Source organism: Bos indicus x Bos taurus, chromosome 12 (genome assembly GCF_003369695.1).
Source record: "Bos indicus x Bos taurus breed Angus x Brahman F1 hybrid chromosome 12, Bos_hybrid_MaternalHap_v2.0, whole genome shotgun sequence".
Taxonomy (NCBI): Eukaryota; Metazoa; Chordata; class Mammalia; order Artiodactyla; family Bovidae; genus Bos; species Bos indicus x Bos taurus.
Genome location: NC_040087.1, coordinates 71,843,829 through 71,864,697, shown reverse-complemented (window position 1 = coordinate 71,864,697; position 20,869 = coordinate 71,843,829). Strand labels below are relative to the sequence as shown.

The 20,869-nt window shown below is 38.5% G+C and overlaps 1 protein-coding gene across 1 annotated transcript in view; it reads left to right on the top strand.

The window, feature by feature from the left end:
• Positions 1 to 19,875, top strand: part of LOC113902492 (multidrug resistance-associated protein 4-like) — a 276,118-nt gene extending 256,243 nt beyond the window's left edge. Inside the window, 2 exon segments of the mRNA XM_027557827.1 lie at positions 6,144 to 6,278; positions 19,674 to 19,875. Of these exon segments, the coding sequence (XP_027413628.1) occupies positions 6,144 to 6,278; positions 19,674 to 19,781 (243 nt within the window). The 3' untranslated portion in view covers positions 19,782 to 19,875.
• Positions 19,876 to 20,869: the final 994 nt, after the last annotated feature.

Below are 20,869 nucleotides of genomic sequence, written 5' to 3'. Positions count from 1 at the left end.
TCTGTGTCTGGCCGTGAACTTCTTGATAGACTGTCTTGCGCATCTTTGAATCTCCCATTCCTAGAACAGTGCTTTGGTGATAGATATTCAGTGCTTACAGGATGGATGAATGGATAGGGAAGATGGAAGGAAAAAAGGAAGGAATAAATGGAAGAGTGAATTGATGGAAATCATGAACCTTGTTTGTCTACTCTTGAGAGACATTCTGGAGAATTAATAACGCTGATTATAAAGCATATTGCCGGGAGCCGGCGGTGAGGAGCTCCACTCGTGGCAAAGGTCATGAGGAAGGAGGCTCGGCATACCCAAAGGCGGGATCGAGCCTCAGGAGTCCCCCTGGAAATTCTCGAGCATCTACCCCCAAAACCAGAGTCTGCCTACTTTCTGCTTTGTGCTCTCACCTACACCTCTGACTTTACTGGGGGCTGTCCCCCACTACCTCTCTATGAAAAGAGAATTAACTTACAGCTCCAGTTAATAAAGTTCCTGGATGTGATAGTGTTTCAACCTACACATTCCTTTGGAAGTCCTCTAGCCTGCCTGAATAGGTTTTTCTGGCCACATGTGATTGCTCAGAGCCTCCCAACTGTGAGAGGCATGAGATGTTCTAAACTGTCTAAATACAGATTCCTTTGAGCAGTTAAAAGATAGATTAGAAATTTTATTGGTGAAGGGTTTTTCACTTGTTGGGCCAATGTTTGCTGCTAAGTCTCCATATCCCTTGCCTGCTGTGTCCCTGGCAGTGTATTGATTAATATAATTGGTGTAAGAAGTAGCTTTAATGTTTGTAACCTGGGACCCTTGAGTTAATTCTTTTTATTGTTATAGCCCACCACACCTTTGCTCTGTAGGAATGCAACTTTATCTAATGCTTTTGGAGGGTGGCGCTTGACTAATCACCTTTAGAGAAAAATAAGTTTTCTGAAGAAAGGGTCTTAAAATGTTAACAGGCCTCCGGGCCAGAAGATGATGCAAATCACCTAAACTTTTGCATATGATAAGTTTGCAGGAAGAAAGCCTGGCTTACTGCATGACTCTACCCCTTCTCCCATTATTCTCTATGCATAACTTAAGGTATAAAAACTACTTTGGAAAATAAAGTGCGGGCCTTGTTCACCGAAACTTGGTCTCCCCATGTCGTTCTTTCTCTCACCTTCTGGCTGAATTATTCAGCCTCTTTTCTCCATTGAATCTCCTCACTGAGCTATCCTTATTTAACCACTCTTTATATCCTTAATTAACATTTAAATAAGCTGTTGTTTCCTGATCGCAGATGCCGTCTCCCCTTCGAATTCCCTGGATCCACCGGGGCTGGACCCCGGCAGCATATGAAACAGTAAATCATCAACTCACAGCTATTTTTATTTTCCATTCCAAATCCAAAGACTGCTATTTTAGTTATGGGATGCTTTCATGGATCTGATGGTTACTGTAGCCTTTGTTACACTCCATTTATATGCGAGGGCATCCCATCTCTTAAACCTTGTGAATCTGTCCACTTGAGGCTGTATTCAAAATGCAGTTCACTTTAAGATACTGTATTTTGTTTAATGCCTATTAAAAGAGTATTAATGAAGTGTATTGTATTTGCATTTTTAAGGTGTTTAGAAAGTTAAATTTTAAGTTCTTATAAATTATCAAGCATTGCAACAAACTATCACACTTCTGTCATTCCCCCACCTAAAACTGAAAACTCCCCTTATAAAATATAATGAGTTAGTAATGTCAACAACAAAAAAAACGCACAATGTGGGAATTGTGAGTTGTTTCATATGGGGCAAAATGAGGACTGTGGCCTAGGAGACAGCATTTCAGATCGCTCTGAGAAACTACTCCAAAGAGTAGAGGGTCAGTGTTAGATGCGGTTGTGAAGTGGGGTATATGCAGTCAAGTACACCTTTTGGCAGAGGCTTGTTGCTAATCATGAAGAGCAGATATTGCTGTTAATGATTTTAGTGCTTTTCTAGATATGAGGAGATGCAAGAATTGGGCTAGATATGAGAAGATGCAAGAATCAGGCTCACAAAAATCTTCTTCTAGAAGTATCTAAGTATCTGAAGACATATTCTGCCAATTTTTCCCAGGGTACAGTGTCTCATTCTAAGTCTCCGCCCTGTACTCCTTTTAGGATGTGTTGAAGGTCAGTGGCTGAAGTGATTTGTGACCTAGTTCTCATAGAAGTGGAAGGCAAGTGCCAATTTTTAGTAGGCATTAATACTGAAAAGGCTCAAAGTATTTTGATCAAAATGATCTTTCTACCATTTATATTATTAATCCTATTGTTTTTTGAGAGCAGTATTTTTTTTTTTGGCTTTGAGTATTTTAGATATTAGCCAATTCTAATAACTACTCATCTCAGTGGCATTTATATGTTTTAGACAATGTGAGAGAAATTGGAAATTTTACTATTCATTCAAATTTGAATAAAGTAGGAAGTTGGACAAGGAAAAAATATTAATAATATTTTCATTAAAACATATAAATTCTTTATAGTCAGAGAACTCATTTTCACCAACTCTGAAATGGTGATTTTTAAAAGTTGTTGCTTTTGCAGAATGTAAAGTTGTTCATTGTATGAAGTAATGAACCTTTTGATCTCAGGCGACTCAGCCTGCAGCAGCTTAAAGAAGGATTTTGGTTCCCTGGACAGAGATTGAAGTCAGGCTGAGGCATAGAAAGCTCTGAATCCCAGGCACCAGGCCTCAAGGGCCAGTAGCCAGTGACAAGGCCCTGGACTTCTGACTTTGTATAAATGAATTTATACAAGCAGATGGATAGTAGTGAAACAAAGTGCTTGGTAGGAGGGAAAATGATAACATGTAGATAGTAACATGGGCAGGCTCAGAAAAAGAGTGGTACACTTGTGATAGGTAAAATCACTTATATGGGGCATTTTTTCTGGGTTTCCTTTGGACAATCATCTTGTTTTATCTGACTCGGAGTCTGTACTTGGTTTATCTCAAGGTCCTCCCATGTGTGTGCATACATCCCTTAGGCAAGATGGATCCTAGAGAAGAGGCTTATGGGTAGGTTGACATCACCTACAGTGGAGTGGTGACCCCTCCCTTTTTGACCCCCAAGGAACATTTCTGAACATGTATAGGTAGGAAGGTCTTCTTAACCTTGAGAATGAGAAACTGTGGCCTGTTTATCTTTTATCTGGGCAGAGCTCAGCTTCTCCTCCTTCCTGCTATTGTCTTCTTCTTGGAATATCTGTCCAGAGAGGACAAACTCCAGCTGGGAAGCCTGGGGCCCATCTGTCTGCTTCCCCAATTTCGTACTTACTTACTTAGTCTTTGGCATGGGATAGACCTGTGTTTTAAAATTGTGTGTTTTTTTTTTTTTTTTTCTTCTTCTTCTTCAATGTCAAGGGGAGTAGTTATATGTTCTATGTTTAAGTAAAATTGCACATTGAGGGCATCTAAATTGGCATGCCAAATTATAGGACATTTTAATAATTAGGTGGATGTGACAGATTCAATTATTCTTCAGCTCTTTTGAGAAAGATGCCTTTAGCAGTGATGCACAGTAGTTAAAAAAAGGTTACTGGGAAAATGGCCTTTATGAGACTTAACGAACAATTCCCACTAAATGACATAGGATGGATTAAGTACAATACCTAGATGTGAAACACAACCTGTGTCTTGCTTAGAGTTTCAGGGTATTTTCTTAAGATACATTTACTCTAGTAGTGGTAGTGGTAGTAGTCATTCAGTCGTGCCTGATTCTTTGCAACCACATGGACTGTAGCTCACCAGGTTCCTCTGTCCATGGGATTTCTCCAGGCAAGAATACTGGAGTGGGTAGGTATTCTCTTCTCTGGGGGATCTTCCGAACCCAGGGATGGAATCTGGGTCTCCTACATTGGAAGCATTTTTTTTACTGTCTAAGCTACCAGGAAACCACTTCACATCAAAACTGTTTTCCTGGGTACATCATTTAGGCCAATTGTTTCAGACTCTTCCTGCCCTCTGAAACTATTAAGCAAAGCCACCAACAGGCAGAAAGGCAGAGTTAAGAGCCCCCTCCTCTCCCTTTCAGCATCCAATTAGTGGACATATTAATGAGCAATAAAGTGGCTGAAAAGTAGGCAGTTGGAAAAAGGAAAGAAGCAAGGAAAGATAATTTGTGACAAAAGAGATTTAGAGCCTCAGCAATTCAGACTGGGCTTCCCTGTGTGCTATGCCAGGCTGTGATCACTGGAATTTGGAGCCCAATTTCTTTCTTGCTTCTTTAGTCTTATCCAATGAGAAAACTGGATTTCTACAAATTTATTCTATGCAAAGCAGCTCTGCTAAAGCTGCTTAAGTAGGAGCTCTTTTTGCCAGCCTTTCACTCTCAGAATAATAAACTACAACCACAGCCAAATTCAAGAAGCATCTTAACCTCTCTGACAAGAGATTCAGTGCTCTTTTCAGTTCAGTTCAGTCCGACTCTTTGCAATACCATGGACTGCAGCATGCAGGCCTCCCTGTCCATCACCAACTCCCAGAGTTTACTCAAACTCTTGTCCATTGAGTCACTGATGCCATCCAACCATCCCATCCTCTGTCATCCCCTTCTAATTCCATGTTCAATCTTTCCCAGAATGAGGGTCTTTTCAAATGAGTCAGTTCTTTGCATCAGATAGCCAAAGTTCAGCTTCAGCATCAGTCCTTCCAATGAATATTCAGGGCTTATTCCCTTTAGGTTGGACTGGTTGGAGCTCCTTGCAGTCCCAAGGGACTCTCAAAAGTCTCCTCCAACACCACAGTTCAAAAGTATCGATTCTTCGGCGCTCAGCCTTCTTTATAGTCCAACTCTCACATCCATACATGACTACTGGGAAAACAGTATCTTTGACTAGATGGACCTTTGTTGCAAAGTAATGTATCTGCTTTTAAATATGCTGTCAAGATTGGCCATAACTTTTCTTCCAAGGAGCAAGTATCTTTTAATTTCATGGCTGCAGTCACCATCCGCAGTGATTTTGGAGCCCCCCAAAATTAAGTCTGTCACAGTTTCCATTGTTTCCCCATCTATTTGCCATGAAGTGATGGGACCAGATGCTATGATCTTAGTTTTATGAATGTTAGGTTTTAAGCCAACTTTTTCACTCTTCTCATTCACTTTCATCAAGAAGCTCTTTAGGTCTTCACTTACTGCCATAAGGGTGGTGTCATCTGCATATCTGAGGTTATTGATATTTCTCCCACCAATCTTGACAACAGCTTGTGCTTCATCCATCCCAGCATTTCTCGTGATGTATACTGCATATAAGTTAAATAAGCAGAGGCCTCTTTCCTTCTGAGATGATCCACACTCTGTCCCTTGAGTGTGTTTCTGCTATAGCCACTCTTGCCTTTTGAGATGGCCTGCAGTCTGTCTATAGAATCTGTATGTGTGTGTTCAGTAGCTCAGTCATGTCCAACTCTTTGTGACCCCAAGGACTGTGGCCTGCCAGGCTCCTCTGTCCATGGGATTTTCCAGGCAAGAATACTGGAGTGGGTTGTCATTTCCTTCTCCAGGGAAACAAAACATAGTAATAGCTAAATCAGTGAATTCTTTGAAAATGAGGACTCAATTAAATTTAGCTGAAATAGAAGAATCTGTCATGAAAACACTGTAAGAAGGTAGTTTTCCTAAGATTTTGTGATTCTTGCTACAGTAAGGTGAAGAAGAAATCTGTGGACCAATATTCTAGAACATATTAAGGCTTCCATACCATATAAGTACTGAGAGTGAAGTTTTTGACTAATAACTGTTTTACTGGAACACATTCTTATCAAGTATACAACAGAGATACAATAGAATATTTATCTCTCTAAATAAATCCACTTCTTCACTATCACTTTGTCTCTCACTGAATTCTTTCTGAGCTGAGACATAAAGACGTACTGAACTTCAGTACGTCCAGACACCAGGTGAGTGATTCTAATTAAAATACTGTGGGTTCAAGTCTGAATCGGAGGTTGCACAGTTTCATTAGGATTTTGCCTGGTAAAACAAGTTAATCAAACCATTTACACACGACAAGGCCTACCACCTAAATAGATTCTCTCCATTTTTCTCCTCCTGTCCCTTTCTAAAATATTGTCTGAGTTACATTATGTTACTGGGATACATTGCATGCTGCTAATGGGTTTCTTTCTGCTGATTAACAGGTTTTGGATTCAGGGACAAGGAAAGAATACAGTCCACCACATGATTTGCTGCAAAACAGTAAGAGCCTATTTTACAAGATGGTGCAACAACTGGGTGAGGCTGAGGCCACTGCCCTCACTGAAAGAGCCAAACAGGTGAGGCTGCTGCAGGGAGTTGTAATTGAAGTTTGTCTCCAGGGTTCACACTCTTCACCTGATCTCCAACAGGCATCTGGTAACAAGCACTCTGTGCCCTTTTCAATCAGAAGCCTCTGGAGACTAAGCGTCATGACTGAGTCTTAATAATACTTTGCAGGCTGAATGCAGGTCTGCTGAGAATCTGCAGCAGTGCTGGGTGTGGGGTCAGAATGTGTGCAGTCATGTGTGCATGAGAGCTTTTGTATTGCAGAGTCCAGGTGGTTGAACTCTGGCTTTAGATTCTAACAGAGCATAGAACACTCTGCAGATACTTTACATTTCATTCTGACAGGTGCTCAGTACATTTTTTCAAATTTAAATTTATTTTTAATTGGATGATAATTGCTTTACAATATTGTGTTGATTACTGCTGTATATCAACATGAATCAGGCATGGTATGCATATGTGCCCTCTCTCTTGAGTCTCCCTCCCACCACATTCCATCCTGCTAAGTTGTCACAGAGCAGCGGATCTGAGCTCCCTGCACGATACTGCAAATTTCCACTGGCTATGTCTGCATCTCCATTGCTGCTCTGCAGATAGGTTTATCAATACCACCTTTCTAGAGTCCATATATATGCACTAATATATATTTGTTTTTCTCTTTCTGACTTACTTCACTCTGTTTAATATGTTCTTGGTTCATCCACCTCATTAGAACTGAGTCAAATGCATTCCTTTTTATGGCTGAGTGATATTGTGTATTACTCACACATCATGAGAGTACATCACGAGAAACACTGGGCTGGAAGAAGCACAAACTGGAATCAAGATTGCCGGGAGAAATATCAATAACCTCAGATATACAAATGACACCACCCTTATGGCAGAAAGTGAAGAGGAACTAAAAAGCCTCTTGATGAAAGTGAAAGAGGAGAGTGATAATGTTGGCTTAAAGCTCAACATTCAGAAAACGAAGATCATGGCATCTGGTCCCATCACTTCAGGGCAAATAGATGGGGAAACAGTGGAAACAGTGTCAGACTTATTTTTGGGGGCTCCAAAATCACTGAAGATGGTGATTGCAGCCATGAAATTAAAAGACACTTACTCCTTGAAAGGAAAGTTATGACCAATCTAGACAGCATATTAAAAGCAGAGACGTTACTTTGTCAACAAAGTTCCATCTAGTCAAGTCTATGGTTTTTCCAGTAGTCATGTATGGATGTGAGAGTTGGACTGTGAAGAAAGCTGAGTGCTGAAGAATTGATGCTTTTGAACTGTGATGTTGGAGAAGACTCTTGAGAGTCCCTTGGACTGCAAGGAGATACAACTAGGCCATCCTAAAGATCAGTCCTGGGTGTTCATTGGAAGGACTGATGTTTAAGTTGAAACTCCAATACTTTGGCCACCTCATGCAAAGAGTTGACTCCTTGGAAAAGACCCTGATGCTGGGAGGGATTGAGGGCAGGAGGTGAAGGGGACGACAGAGGAAGAGATGGCTGGATGGCATCACCAACTCGATGGACATGAGTTTGGGTAAACTCCTGGAGTTGGTGATGGACAGGGAGGCCTGGTGTGCTGCGGTTCATGGGGTTGCAAAGAGCCGGACATGACTGAGTGACTGAACTGAACTGAATATTGTGTGTATGTACAACAACCCCTGTATTCATTCATCTGTTGATGGACATCTAGGTTGCTTTCATGTCCTAGCTATTGTAAATAGTGCTGCAGTGCACATTCGGGTACATGTGTCTTTTTCAATGATGAAACCATACCTCAGGGTGTATAACCAGTTGTGGGATTGTTGGGTCATATGGTAGTTTATTCCTAGTTTTTGAGGAATCTCCATACTGTTCTCCATAGTGGCCACATCAGGTTATATTCCCACCAAGAGTACAAGAGAGTTCCCTTTGGTTCACACCCTACTCAGCGTTTGTTTGTAGATTTTTTGATGCTGGCCATTCTGGACAGTGTGATGTGATACCTGATTGTACTTTTAATTTACATTTCTCTAATAATGAGAGATGTTAAGCATCTCTTCATATCTTTATTAGCCATTTATATATCTTCTTTGGAGAAGTGTCTGTTTAGGTTTTCTGTGCAATTTTTGATTGGGTAGTTTATTTTTTTGTTATTGAGCTGAATGAGCTGCTTGTATATTTTGGAGGATAATCCTTTGTTAGTTGTTTCATTTGTTATTATTTTCTCCTATTCTGAGGATTGTCTTTTCACCTTACTTATAGTTTCCTTCACCGTGCAAAAGCTTTTAAGTAGGTGCCATTTGTTTACTTTTGCTTTTATTTCCATTACTTGAAGTGGCAGGTCATAGAGGATCTTGTCAAAGAGTGTTCTGCCTATGTTTTTCTCTAAGAGTTTTTATAGTTTCTGGTCCTACATTTAGGTCTTTAATCTGATTTGAGTTTCTTTTTAATGTATGGTGTTAGGGATTGTTCTAATTTCATTCTTTTATACATAGATGTCCAGTTTTCCCAGAACCACTTATTCAAGAAACTGTCTTTTCTCCATTGTATGTTCTTGCCTCCTTTGTTAAAGATAAAGTGCCCACAGGTGCCTGGGTTTATCTCTGGGCTTTCCATACTCTTCCATTTGTCTGCATGTCTGTTTTTGTGCCAGTACTCTGCTGTCTGATGACTTTAGCTTTATAGACTGAAGTCAGGAAGGTTGATCCCTCCAGCTCCATTCTTCTTTCTCAAGATTGTTTTGGCTCTCAGTACATTTTGGATGTAAGTGCCGTCAAGGAACAGCTAGTTGACAAGTCTAGACAGCATATGGAAAAGCAGAGACATCATTTTGCCCACAAAAGTCCATATAGTCGAAGTGATAGCTTTTCCAATTGTCATGTATGGATGTGAGAGTTAGTCTATAAAGAAGGCTGAGCCCTAAAGAATTAATGTTTTTGAATTGTGGTGCTGGAGAAGACTTTAGAGAGCTCGTTGGCCTGCAAAGAGATTAAACCAGTCAATCCTAAAGGAGGTCAATCCTGAATATTCATTGGAAAGACTGATGTTGAAGCTGAAGCTCCAATAATTTGACCACCTGATGTGAAGATCCAACTCTTTGGAAAAGACTGATGCTGGGAAAGATTGAATGCAAAAGGAGAAGAGAGGCAGATTATGCTGGGAAAGATTGAATGCAAAAAGAGAAGAAAGGCAGATTACATGATGGTTAGATAGCATCACCGACACAATGGGTTGAGCAAACTCCAGGAGATAGTGGAGGACAGAGGAGTCTGGCATGCTATAGTCCATGTGGTCACAAAGAATCAGACATAACCTAGCAACTGAACAACAACAACACACAAATGTAGCTTACCAATAAATATTGTTAAATTAGTTGCAAGATTGTTAGGCCAGGAATCAACAAGCTTTCTAATTCTATGACCTATGCCTCTTTCTACACGAATATTACACTTGATTTGAAACACTTACTGAAAGAACAGATTTCTAATTCTGTGTCTGCTACAAACTAGCATAACATTAATTATGTGTATAGAGCCACTATATATGTGACTTTTGTGGGCAAAGTGATGTCTCTGCTTTTCCATATGCTGTCTAGGTTTGTCATATCTTTCCTTCCAAGGACCAAGCATCTTTTAATTTCCTGGGTGTAGTCATTGTCCACAGTGATTTTGGAGCCTAAGAAAATAAAGTCTGTCACTGCTTCCACTTTTACTCTTTCTATTTTCAATGAAGTGATGGGACAGGATGCCATGATCTTAGTGTTTTAATGATGAGTGGCAATGTATATGGTTATGTATATAGGGCCACCTTCCTCTTAAGGGACTTCCTCATCTATTAAATACGGGTGTTGAAGCCAATATCTTATGTTATCTGGACCCATTTAGAATTCAATAATCTATATCTCACTATTCAATGTTTGATTGTATGTAATGAAAACATATTTTTAAATTGAGGATTTTGACACATAGTTGGGGATATATCCCTCTGATGTGAAATGCCTAAGGTCAAAAGAACAAAAGGGTTTGTGGGATTTCTGGCTGTTTTGTGACTAGGTTTACAGGGACTCACAAATGCTTGTCCTATCTTAGGAGGGAAGCTCTAAATGGGAGACACTATAGTGGATGAAAGTGCTCTGTGAATTTCAGGCATAAAAAATATAGGGCTCCACGTGCAGTTTCCCTATATTTGCATAAAATGTAAGTACTTCTGAAAAGCTCAGAACACAGTCTTTGTTGTCCCCAGTCTAGGCTTGAACAAGCCAGATTTGTCAACTCTTCCAACAACTCTGTGATCATGGACAATTTCCTACCCTCTGAACAGTGGAAAGTACAGATATTCTTCTAAGGAGAAAGAATAAGAAACAGAGGGAACTTAGGCTATTTTCTATTTATTTTTATTTTTTTAGGCTGTCACCTCAGTTATCACATTTGTACAATGAGACCTCAGTTAACACATTTGTACAATGAGTTACTATCACCTCACCTTTGCTAGAAAGATTCTACGTGACCTGAATGTTACTCTTTGAGCACCTTTCTCACATCATATACAGTGCTTAGTGCTCTCACACACCTCATCTCTGAGAAAATGCTTTGTATACCTTTAAACACCATCCAGACTATAGAATTAAGGTATTATGAATTCATGACTTATTCTGGTGACAACTTCCATCTTCCAGAAGATACAGGAAGCATAAGGGGGTAACTGGAACTAATTCTTTTTGTTGTTTTGGGAGTTGAATCTGAACTTTACTGGTGGGACACAAATTTAAAATCAGAGCAGCACATTTGAGGAACAAGTCACTGCATACAATATGAAAGAGTAGAAATGCAATTGTAGAGGCATTTCACACACAGAAAGTAATAAAGCAAAGACTGAGCAAGCAGACAGTATCATCACAGGAAAGGAGATCTCTAGAGTGCTAAATAGAGGTTTTGGTAGAGCAAACAGACCAACTCTCTAACTGGACATAATACTAAACAACAAAGACTTATGGAGAACATGATATTAGTATCATGTAGGATTTTTCTTCACAAATTAGAAAACAGAGGTGACCTACACTTTTTTCCAGTAGATTTTTCTAGATCCAATGAACAATATTCCACCTTTCTCCCCTCCAACTCTCATATTTCATAGCTTTCCTTCCAAGGAGCAAGCGTCATTTAATTTCTTGACTGTAGTCATTGTCCACAGTGAATTTGAAATCCAAGAAAGTCTGTCACTGCCTCCACTGTTACCCTGTCTATTTGCAATGAAGTGATGGGACAAGATGTGATTATCTTATTGTTTTTAATGTTGAGTGGCAAGCCAGCTTTTCACTCTCCTTTTTCACCCTCATCAAGAGGCTCTTTTAGCTTCTCTCCACTTACTGCCATTAGAATGGTATCATCTGCCTATCTGAGGTTTTTGTTATTTCTCCCAGAATTCGTGATTCCAACTTGTGACTCACCCAACCTGGCATTTCACATGATCTACTCTGCATTATGGAGATGGCAATGGCACCCCATTCCAGTACTCTTGCCTGGAAAATCCCATGGACAGAGGAGCCTGGTAGGCTGCAGTCCATGGGGTCGCTGGGAGTTGGACACGACTGAGCGACTTCACTTTCACTTTTCACTTTCCTGCATTGGAGAAGGAAATGGCAACTCACTCCAGTGTTCTTGCCTGGAGAATCCCAGGGAAGGGGGAGCCTGGTGGCTGCAGTCTATGGGGTCGCACAGAGTTGGACACGACTGAAGCGACTTAGCAGCAGCAGCAGCACCCTGCATTAAGTTAAATAAACAGAGTGACAATATACAGCCTTGATGTACTCCTTTCCCAGTTTTGAACCAGTCCATTTTTCCATGTCTGGTTCTAACTGTTTCTTCTGGACCTGTGTACAGGTTTCTCAGGAGGCAGGTAAAGTGAACTGGTACTTCCATTTCAAAGAATTTTCTACAGTTTGTTGTGATCCACACAGCCAAAGGCTTTAGCGTAGTCAGTGAAGCAGAAGTAGATTTTTTACTGGAACTCCCTTGCTTTCTCCATGATCCAACAAATGTTGGCAATTTGATCTCTGGTTCCTCTGCCTTTTCTAAACCCATCTTGTATGTCTGTAAGGTCTTGGTTCATGTACTGCAGAAGCCTAGCTTAAAGGATTTTGAACATAACCTTGCTAGCATGGGAAATGATCGCAACTGTGCAGTAATTTGAACATTCTTTGGCATTGCTCTTCTTTGAGATTAGAATGAAAATTGACCTTTCTCAGTCCTGTGGCAGCTGCTATTTTCCAAATTTGCCCTATTGAGTGCAGTACTTTAGCAGCAGTATCTTTTAAGATTTTAAATAGCTCAGCTGGAATTCCATCACCTTCACTGGTTTTGGTCATAGTAATGCTTCCTAAAACCCACCGACTTCACACTCCAGGATATCCAGTTCTAGGTGAGTGACCACATCATTGTGATTATCTGGATTGTTAAGACCTTTCTTATATAGTTCTTCTGTGTATTCTTGCCACTTCTTAATCTCTTCTGCTTCTGTTAGGTCCTTGAGTTTTCTGTCCTTTAGCATGCCCATCCTTGCATGAAATGTTTCCTTGATAGCTCCAATTTTCTTCAAAGAGATCTCTAGTCTTTCACATTCTATTCTTTTCCTCCCTTTCTTTGCATTGTTCATTTAAGAAGACGTTCTTTTCTCTCCTTGTTATCCTTTGGAAATTCTGCATTCAGTTGTGTATATCTTTCCCTTTCTCCTTTGCCTTTTGCTTCTCTTCTTTCCTTGGCTATCTGTGAAGCCTCCTCAGACAACCACTTTGCCTTCTTGCATTTCTTTTTCTTTGGGATGGTTTTGGTCACTGCCTCCCATACACTGTTACAGACCTCCGTTCATAGTTCTTCAGATGTTCTGTCTACCAGATCTTATCCTTTGAATCTATTCATCACCTCCACTGTATAATTATAAGAGATTTGATTTAGGTCATAGCTGAATTGCCTAGTGATTTTCTCTATTTCCTTCTATTTAAGTTTGAATTTTGCAATAAGCAGCTGATGACCTGAGTCACAGTCAGCTCCAGTTCTTGTTTTGCTGACCGTGTAGAGTTTCTCCATCTTTGGCTGCAAAAAACATAATCATCTGATTTCAATTTTGACCAGCTGGTGATGTCCATGTGCACAGTCATCTGCTGGGCTATTGGAAAAGGGTGTTTGCTATAACCAATGTTCTCTTGGCAAAACTTTGTTAGCCTTTGTCCTGCTTCATTTTGTAGTCCAAGGCCAAACTTGACTATTACTTTAGGTATCTCTTGACTTCCTATCTTTGCATTCCAATCCCCTATGATGAAAAGGATATCTTTTTTTTTTTTTTTTTTCTTAATATTAGTTCTAGGTCTTGTAGGTCTTCATAGAACCAGTCAGCTTCAGCTTCTTTGGCATCAGTGGTTGGGTCATAGACTTGGATTACATGTTGAATGGTTTGCTTTGGAAATGAACCAAGATCATTGTTATTTTTGAGATTGCACCCAAGTACTACATTTTGGACTCTTTTGTTGACCACGAGGGCTACTACATTTCTTTTAAGGGATTCTTGTCCACAGTTGTAGATATAATGGTCATCTGAGTTAGATTCACCCGTTCCTTTCCAGTTTAGTTCACTGACTTCTAAAATGTTGATATTCACTCTTGCTATCTCCTGTTTGACCACTTTGAATTTACCTTTATTTATGGGCCTAACATGCCAGGTACCTATGCAATATTGTTCTTTATAGCATCAAACTTCACTTTCCCCAGCAGATGCATCTACTACTGAGAATCGTTTCCACTTTGGCCCAGCACTTCATTCGTTCTGGAGCTATTAGCAATTGTCTTCCCCTCTTCCCCAGTAGCTTTATTGGACAGCTTCCAACCTGAGGGGCTCATCTTCTGGTGTCATACTTTTTGCCTTTTCATACTGTTCATGGGGTTCTCCAGTCAAGAATACTGGAGTGGATTGCCATTTCCTTCTCCAGGAAATATACACAAACTACATTTGTGTGTTGTTGTTGTTGTTCAGTCAGTCAGTCATGTCTGACTATTTGTGTAGTTCTTTATAATTTATTTTACATAGTTCTTGCATGTATGATTTCACTTTATTCTCATGATAGTCTTTTATTTTTGATCCCACATCATGGATGAGGTGATTGGGTCAAGGGTTCACTGAAGGTCAGAGAGCTGGTCCAGGGAGCACAGTATTTGTGTATTTTATAGATCCTATACTACTTTATTATTATTGTTATTCCTTCTGCTTTCCTTTGGGTTAAGTGATTTTTTTCTAGGTCATATATTAATATTTGCAGGGCATCACTTCAAGCTAGAGGGGATTCTCTCTATTTAGTACAGAAGCTTCTTATAACCAAAAGAGAGAGAGCGACAGAGCGGATAAGCAAGCTAGGGAGAAATTGAGAATGAATATTCCCTAGCCTGCAGAGATGGGTGGTTACAATCATGCTTGCATTTCAGAATTTCTCTTCTCCAAGGTCCTTGACAGTGTATATGCTTCACACAAACATAGTGGTTTTTTATGATACCTCATTGAAATACCTTAGAATTCACCAGTTAGTTGGAGAACTGCTCACTCATGATAGCTGAGATCTGTTTCCCTTAGGTAGCCTCTGTTTGTCTTGCCACAGCTGATTGTATCCTGTTGTCTAAGGCAGCCTGTTGAGATCCTTTTGTCTTTTGAAGTTTCAAATGACTCCTGATTTCTTCAAGGATTACCCTTATTTTTATCTATCAATACCCTTGCTGTTTAGGGTCATTTCTAAGAGGATAAGTGGAGGGAAAATTCACTATTCAATTAATCAAAAAGCAGAAATCTTAACTCTCTAGTACTCTTTAACTTTGATAATATACCTGCCAATATGTACACAAAGTTGCATGCATATTAAGTTGCTTCAGTTGTGTCTAACTCTTTGTGATGCCATGGACTATAATCCACCAGGCTCCTCTGTCTATGGGATTTTCCAGGTAAGACTACTGGAGTGGATTGCCATTTCCTTCTACAGTGGAATTTTCCAGACTCAAGGATTGAACGCACATCTCCTGAGGCTCCTGCATTGGCAGGCAGATTCTTTATCATTAACGCTATCTGGGAAGACTGTGCACAAAGTTAGACTTGCTTTAAAGATGAGAAATTTAACCTAGAGTAATGGAAGCAAAAGTAAAAAAGTGGGACCTAAGCAACTTAAAAGCTTTTGTAGAGCAAAGGAAACCATAAACAGAGTGAAAAGACAATCTATGGAGTGGGAGAAAATAGTTGTAAACTATGAGACTGACAACAGCTTAATTTCCAAAATATATGAAAAGTTCTTACAACTCATAAACAAAAAAACTCATACATAAACATACAACTCAATAGAAAAATGGGCATAAGAACTAAACAGATATTTCCTCAAAGAAGACGTACAGATGGCCAACAGCCACATGAAAAGATGCTCAACATCATTAATGATTAAGTAAATCCAGTTCAAAACTATAATGAGGTATCACCTCACATTGGTGGGAATGGACATCATTTAGAAGTCTACAAATAATAAATGATGAAGAGGGTATGGAAAAAAAGGTACCTCCTTATATTGTTGATGTGATTACAAATTGGTGCAGTCACAGTATGGAATTGCAGAACAGTATGGAAATTTCAGACTGCAGAACAGTCTGGAAATTCCAGATTGCAGAAATTCCTCAAAAAAACTAAAAATAGAGTTGCCATATTATCCAGCAATCCCATTCCTGGGAATTTCCCCAGACAAGACTATAATTCAAAAAGATACATGCATCCTTGTGTTCATAGCAGCAGTACTAAGAACAGCCAAGATGTGAAAGCAACCTAAATGCCTGCTGGCAGATGAATGGGTAAAGAAGATACAGTATGTGTATATACATATATATACATCTTCTTTATTCATTCATCTAGGTTTGTGATACATACTTGTGTCTACATGCATATACTGTATATACACATACAATGGAATATTATTCAGCCATGAAAGAGAATGAAATAATGTCATTTGCAGTAACATGGATGGACCTAGAGATTATCATACTGTGTGAAGCAGAGAAAGACAAAAATCATATAGTACTTATATGTGGAATTAATTAAAATAAAACACATGAACTTATTTATAAAACTCACAGAAATAGAAAACAAACTTAAGGTTAATAAAAGGGAAAGGAGAGGGAGGGATAAATTAGAAGCTTAAGATTATCGGATACATACTTTCACATATAAAATAGACTACGACCTACTGTATAGCATCAGGAACTATATTCAATATGTTGTAATAACCTACAATGGAAAAGAATCTGAAAAAGAATGTGTGTGTATAACTGAATCACTTTGCTGTACACTAGAAACTAAAACACTGTAAATCAGCTATATACTTCAATGAAATAATTATTTAGCCAATTAATTAAAAGGAGAGGAGTTTGAGGGTTATTGGGATTGAACTAGGGTCATGTAGCTCAGTAAGAATGAATGGGCAGAGTCTTGAGCCATAATTCTCTATATATTGAACCATTGATTCAGTATATTCAATATATTGATTCCTTTATCCATGCAGGAAAGCTTTTATTGCTCTACTGCTTTTAGTGATATCTAATTCCATGATAGTAGCTTTGTTTACAAGCTGGAGTATAAATACTAAATTTCAACCTGTAGTAGAGGAACTATAATGAGCTAAACCCAAGAGAAGAACTGCAAGTGACTCAAGAAACCCAATATTGGGTCCTTTGTTCTGCTTGCCTTGAATTTGAACTTTTTTGACATCATCTTTTTTAATCTTCACAACCATGCTGAGCTGGCAGTATTATCCTTTAGATGGAGAAACTGAGGTAGGAGAACCTAAATGACTTCTTAAAGTCCCAGGTTAGAAAGTGTTAGTAATCTTTTATCATATTAAGTGAATTAATTGTGTCTTAACTTCTACTCTGGGCTTCTGTAAAGATAAGATCAAATGATTAACAAAAGGGTTTCCCAGATGTTTTGCTTTCATTCCATGAATCATGTGATATTGCTACTTTCTGTGGACTAAGGGGCCACATCTCTGAGCAGCATTGTAATCACACCCAACACTTAGCTCAGCCTGTTTTCAACCTGCAGTTTGTAGCCATCTCTTAGTTCCTATGAGGTAGGTCACTGTCTTGTGTCACCAATGAGACAGCTGGTGCAGAGTGAGCTTAAGTGATCTTTCCAGGGTTAGCAGTGGTCCCAGGAGAGAGAGGTGAGACTGGGCTTCTCCATCCCAGGCTCAGCAGAGACTATGAGGTCTCTGCTAACAAGTGTTCAGTCACCTCAACTCCCTTCATAACCTGCTCTTGAAAAAGATGCCTTCTCTCACTCCTGCTGTCAGCCAGAGTGTGGTCTACACCAGGACAACAGATGGGAGAGAGGAAGGTCAAATCAAGGATTTTATACACAGGAATCTTGTTTTCATTATTTAGTTTCAAGTATTTTAGACCATGAAGTGAAGATCATTTGGGTTAAAAGTTGCTGCTAATAACATTTTTTTAAAATAAAAAATTATGTTGAGAAGGGCTATAGGGAAAGGAGTCAGCTAATTTTGGGAGGACTGTCAACTGGGAGAAAATGAATTATATTTCCAAGTGGTTTTTTTTTTTTTTTCTTGTGTTCTTTTGGCTGTTTTTAGTTTCACAAAGAGAGTACATAAATATATAACCATACAAGCATGGCTAGCTTAAAAAAAATGGAGGAGAGAGATGATATGCAATTAGCCCCCAAAAGCCTGACTTTTAAATCCTTGCATTTTGAATCAAAATAGTCTCAGATTTCACCCAGTGGAATCCAAGTACTTTTGGAGAATTTTATTTTTCTCCTTAAGTGGTCTTTTAATATATAGAACACTTAAGTGGTCTATATATAGTGGTCTTTTAATATATAATTTCATATACAGTGCTGTTTTGAGGGTAGCAAGTATGCAAGCAAGAAGAGGAAAAGAAAGTACACTTAATATGAAGGTAGGGGTCTCAGAACTTTTGTATTTATGTATGAAGTCCATTATCTCTCATGATAACTTTGTTAACAACATCCACAAATGAACTGGGAGTCATCTTTTGTAAAATAGATCTGGAATCATATGACAAGAATGAGTCTCACATAGATAGTACATTTTCTGCTTTAAAGACAAAAGCTTTCACATTCTTCTTTGGGGAAAAATTACTTTTGAAGTCTTTTTTTCACCCAGACACTTTTAGAGATAAGAACTCACAAGTCTTGACATTATTTCATTTTGCTATGTGCATCTGTCAGGAAACTGAGATAAGATTCAGCTACTCAAAAGTGATGGTTGCTAAACAGTGAAACTTGACAGCTTTTCATTTCCTTTGTGTCTGATTATACATTCATCAGAAAGCCTGTCTCTTCCAGTTCAGCTAGAAATTGGTAGAATTCAAAAAATCAAGCTGGCAAAGAACTGTCCTATTTTGGGTATCATCTTACATTTTAGAGAAGTTGTTTGGTTGAGTCATTGTTAAAGCTTTAGATTCTTCTTTCATTCTTGGGACCAATTATTCACAGATCACATTTCTATAGGCCCTCTAATAGCTTTTGCCACACAAATTAAATGCCAGGATATTTCATATATATATATCAACATATTTCATATATCAGAGAAGGAAATGGCAACCCAACTGCAGTACTCTTGCCTGAAAATCCCATGGACGGAGGAGCCTGGTAGGCTGCAGTCCATGGGGTCTCTGAGTTGGACACAACTGAGCAACTTCATTTCCACTTTTCACTTTCATGCACTGGAAAAGGAAATGGCAACCCACTCCAGTGTTCTTGTTTGGAGAATCCCAGGGATGGGGGAGCCTGGTGGGCTGCCATCTATGGGGTTGCGCAGAGTGGACACGACTGAAGTGACTCAGCAGCAGCAGCATATTTCATATATATATATATATATATATATATATATATATCTCCAGCATTTCAATGTTTGTAAATCAGAATTTATAAAATACAGGGATTACAACTGGATACTAACATCCAGATTTATTGAGCTCATTTTATGTGTGAAAATGAGAAACCCTCGTGCAGACACTTGATTTCCTAGCGTCTTTGTTACTCTGTTTTTAATTTATCTCCAGGTTTTGAGTCAGTAAAATGATTTTGCTTTTTAATTTACTATAGTAACAAAGCATATCTCTGAATTAGAATGATCAGAACTCTAGTGAATCTACAGGTTATTTGGCATTAAGCCCAGCCCCACTGAGGATTCTAATGGGACTACTTCCTCCATAGAATAATCACATCCCTGGTTTTTAAAATAACCAGTAGCTATATGATTGTTTAATACGAAGATGTGGACATCTTCCACATGTATTCCAAATGTGTTGCCTTAGAAAGGAGGACTTTAAAATGCATTAAACATTTTTTTTTTTTTAATTTGTTCTTTTTCCCCTTCAGGCACACACCAAAAAGAAATAACCAGATGTTACTCACAGTGGCCGTGTGGTTATGAATGCTTCCAATGGACAGCCCTCAGCCTTAATGATTGTTGAGTCAGCACTGTGATTCTACCATGATGTCAAGTCTATTCCAAAGGTGTTTTTCCAATAGTTTTTGTACTGCAAAAACTATATTATACTTTTTTTACACTAGTCCCAAATATTTACACATAGATGTTAGTTTATTTGGACTTCTTTTCTCCAATTTTACCCAATGGTTTCAAGCTCTAACAAAATGATTTATTATTTTTATTTATATATTATACTATTTTTTCTTATCCAAATCAGAGGTGAAGTCCCCCAGTGAAAGCTGTCTACCAGGTTTAGTGCCTTGAGAGACTCCAGAACCAAAACTCATTTTATGAGGTATAAAGAAAGTTGTCACAGATGTCTTTTACTGTTCCTAAAATTACATATTACTTTACAATTTTATCAGGGGTTCTATTTACTTGAAGACCATGTGATGTCATCATTTGTTTTACCACTTTATTTAACAGTGCTAGGATCCATTACTGCACATAAATGTCTCTAATTAAAATAGATTGAAATAGAGATATACAAAAGAAAAAACAAAAATATATACTTTAGTTTATGTGAGATAGGAAAGAGAGGTATCCTCTGCCCAAATTTAAAAGACACTTGATTTAAAATATGTAAAGATAATATTTGATTATATGTTCTAAAACAGAAGGAAGAGAAAATATGCTTTCTCACAATAGGAGCCCTTCTAGGTGATCACTGTCTTCTAGATGGAGAATTGTATTGTATTCTATATTTTACACTTTTTAAGTTTATAACATAAAATTTTCTATGATAATAATTTTAACATACAATTCACTGCATTAGCCACATTCACAGTGTCATGAAACCCTCACCATCCAGTTTATTTTTAGTGATTATTTTAAACCAATCAGTATTAGACCATTATTATTTCTACAGTCATTTTTGGTAAGTTTCATTCTTTATGAATTAATCTATTTCATGTGAGTTTTCAGATTGATTGGCTTAAAATTATTCATAAAATCTTATATGTTTAATATCTAAGTAGCTATAATTGGGTTCTATTTTGCTTTTCAATTTTCTTTGAGCCTTGTTTTTTTTCTTGAATAATCTTGCTTGATTTTTTCCTATTAATTTTCAAAGAATCAAATTCTG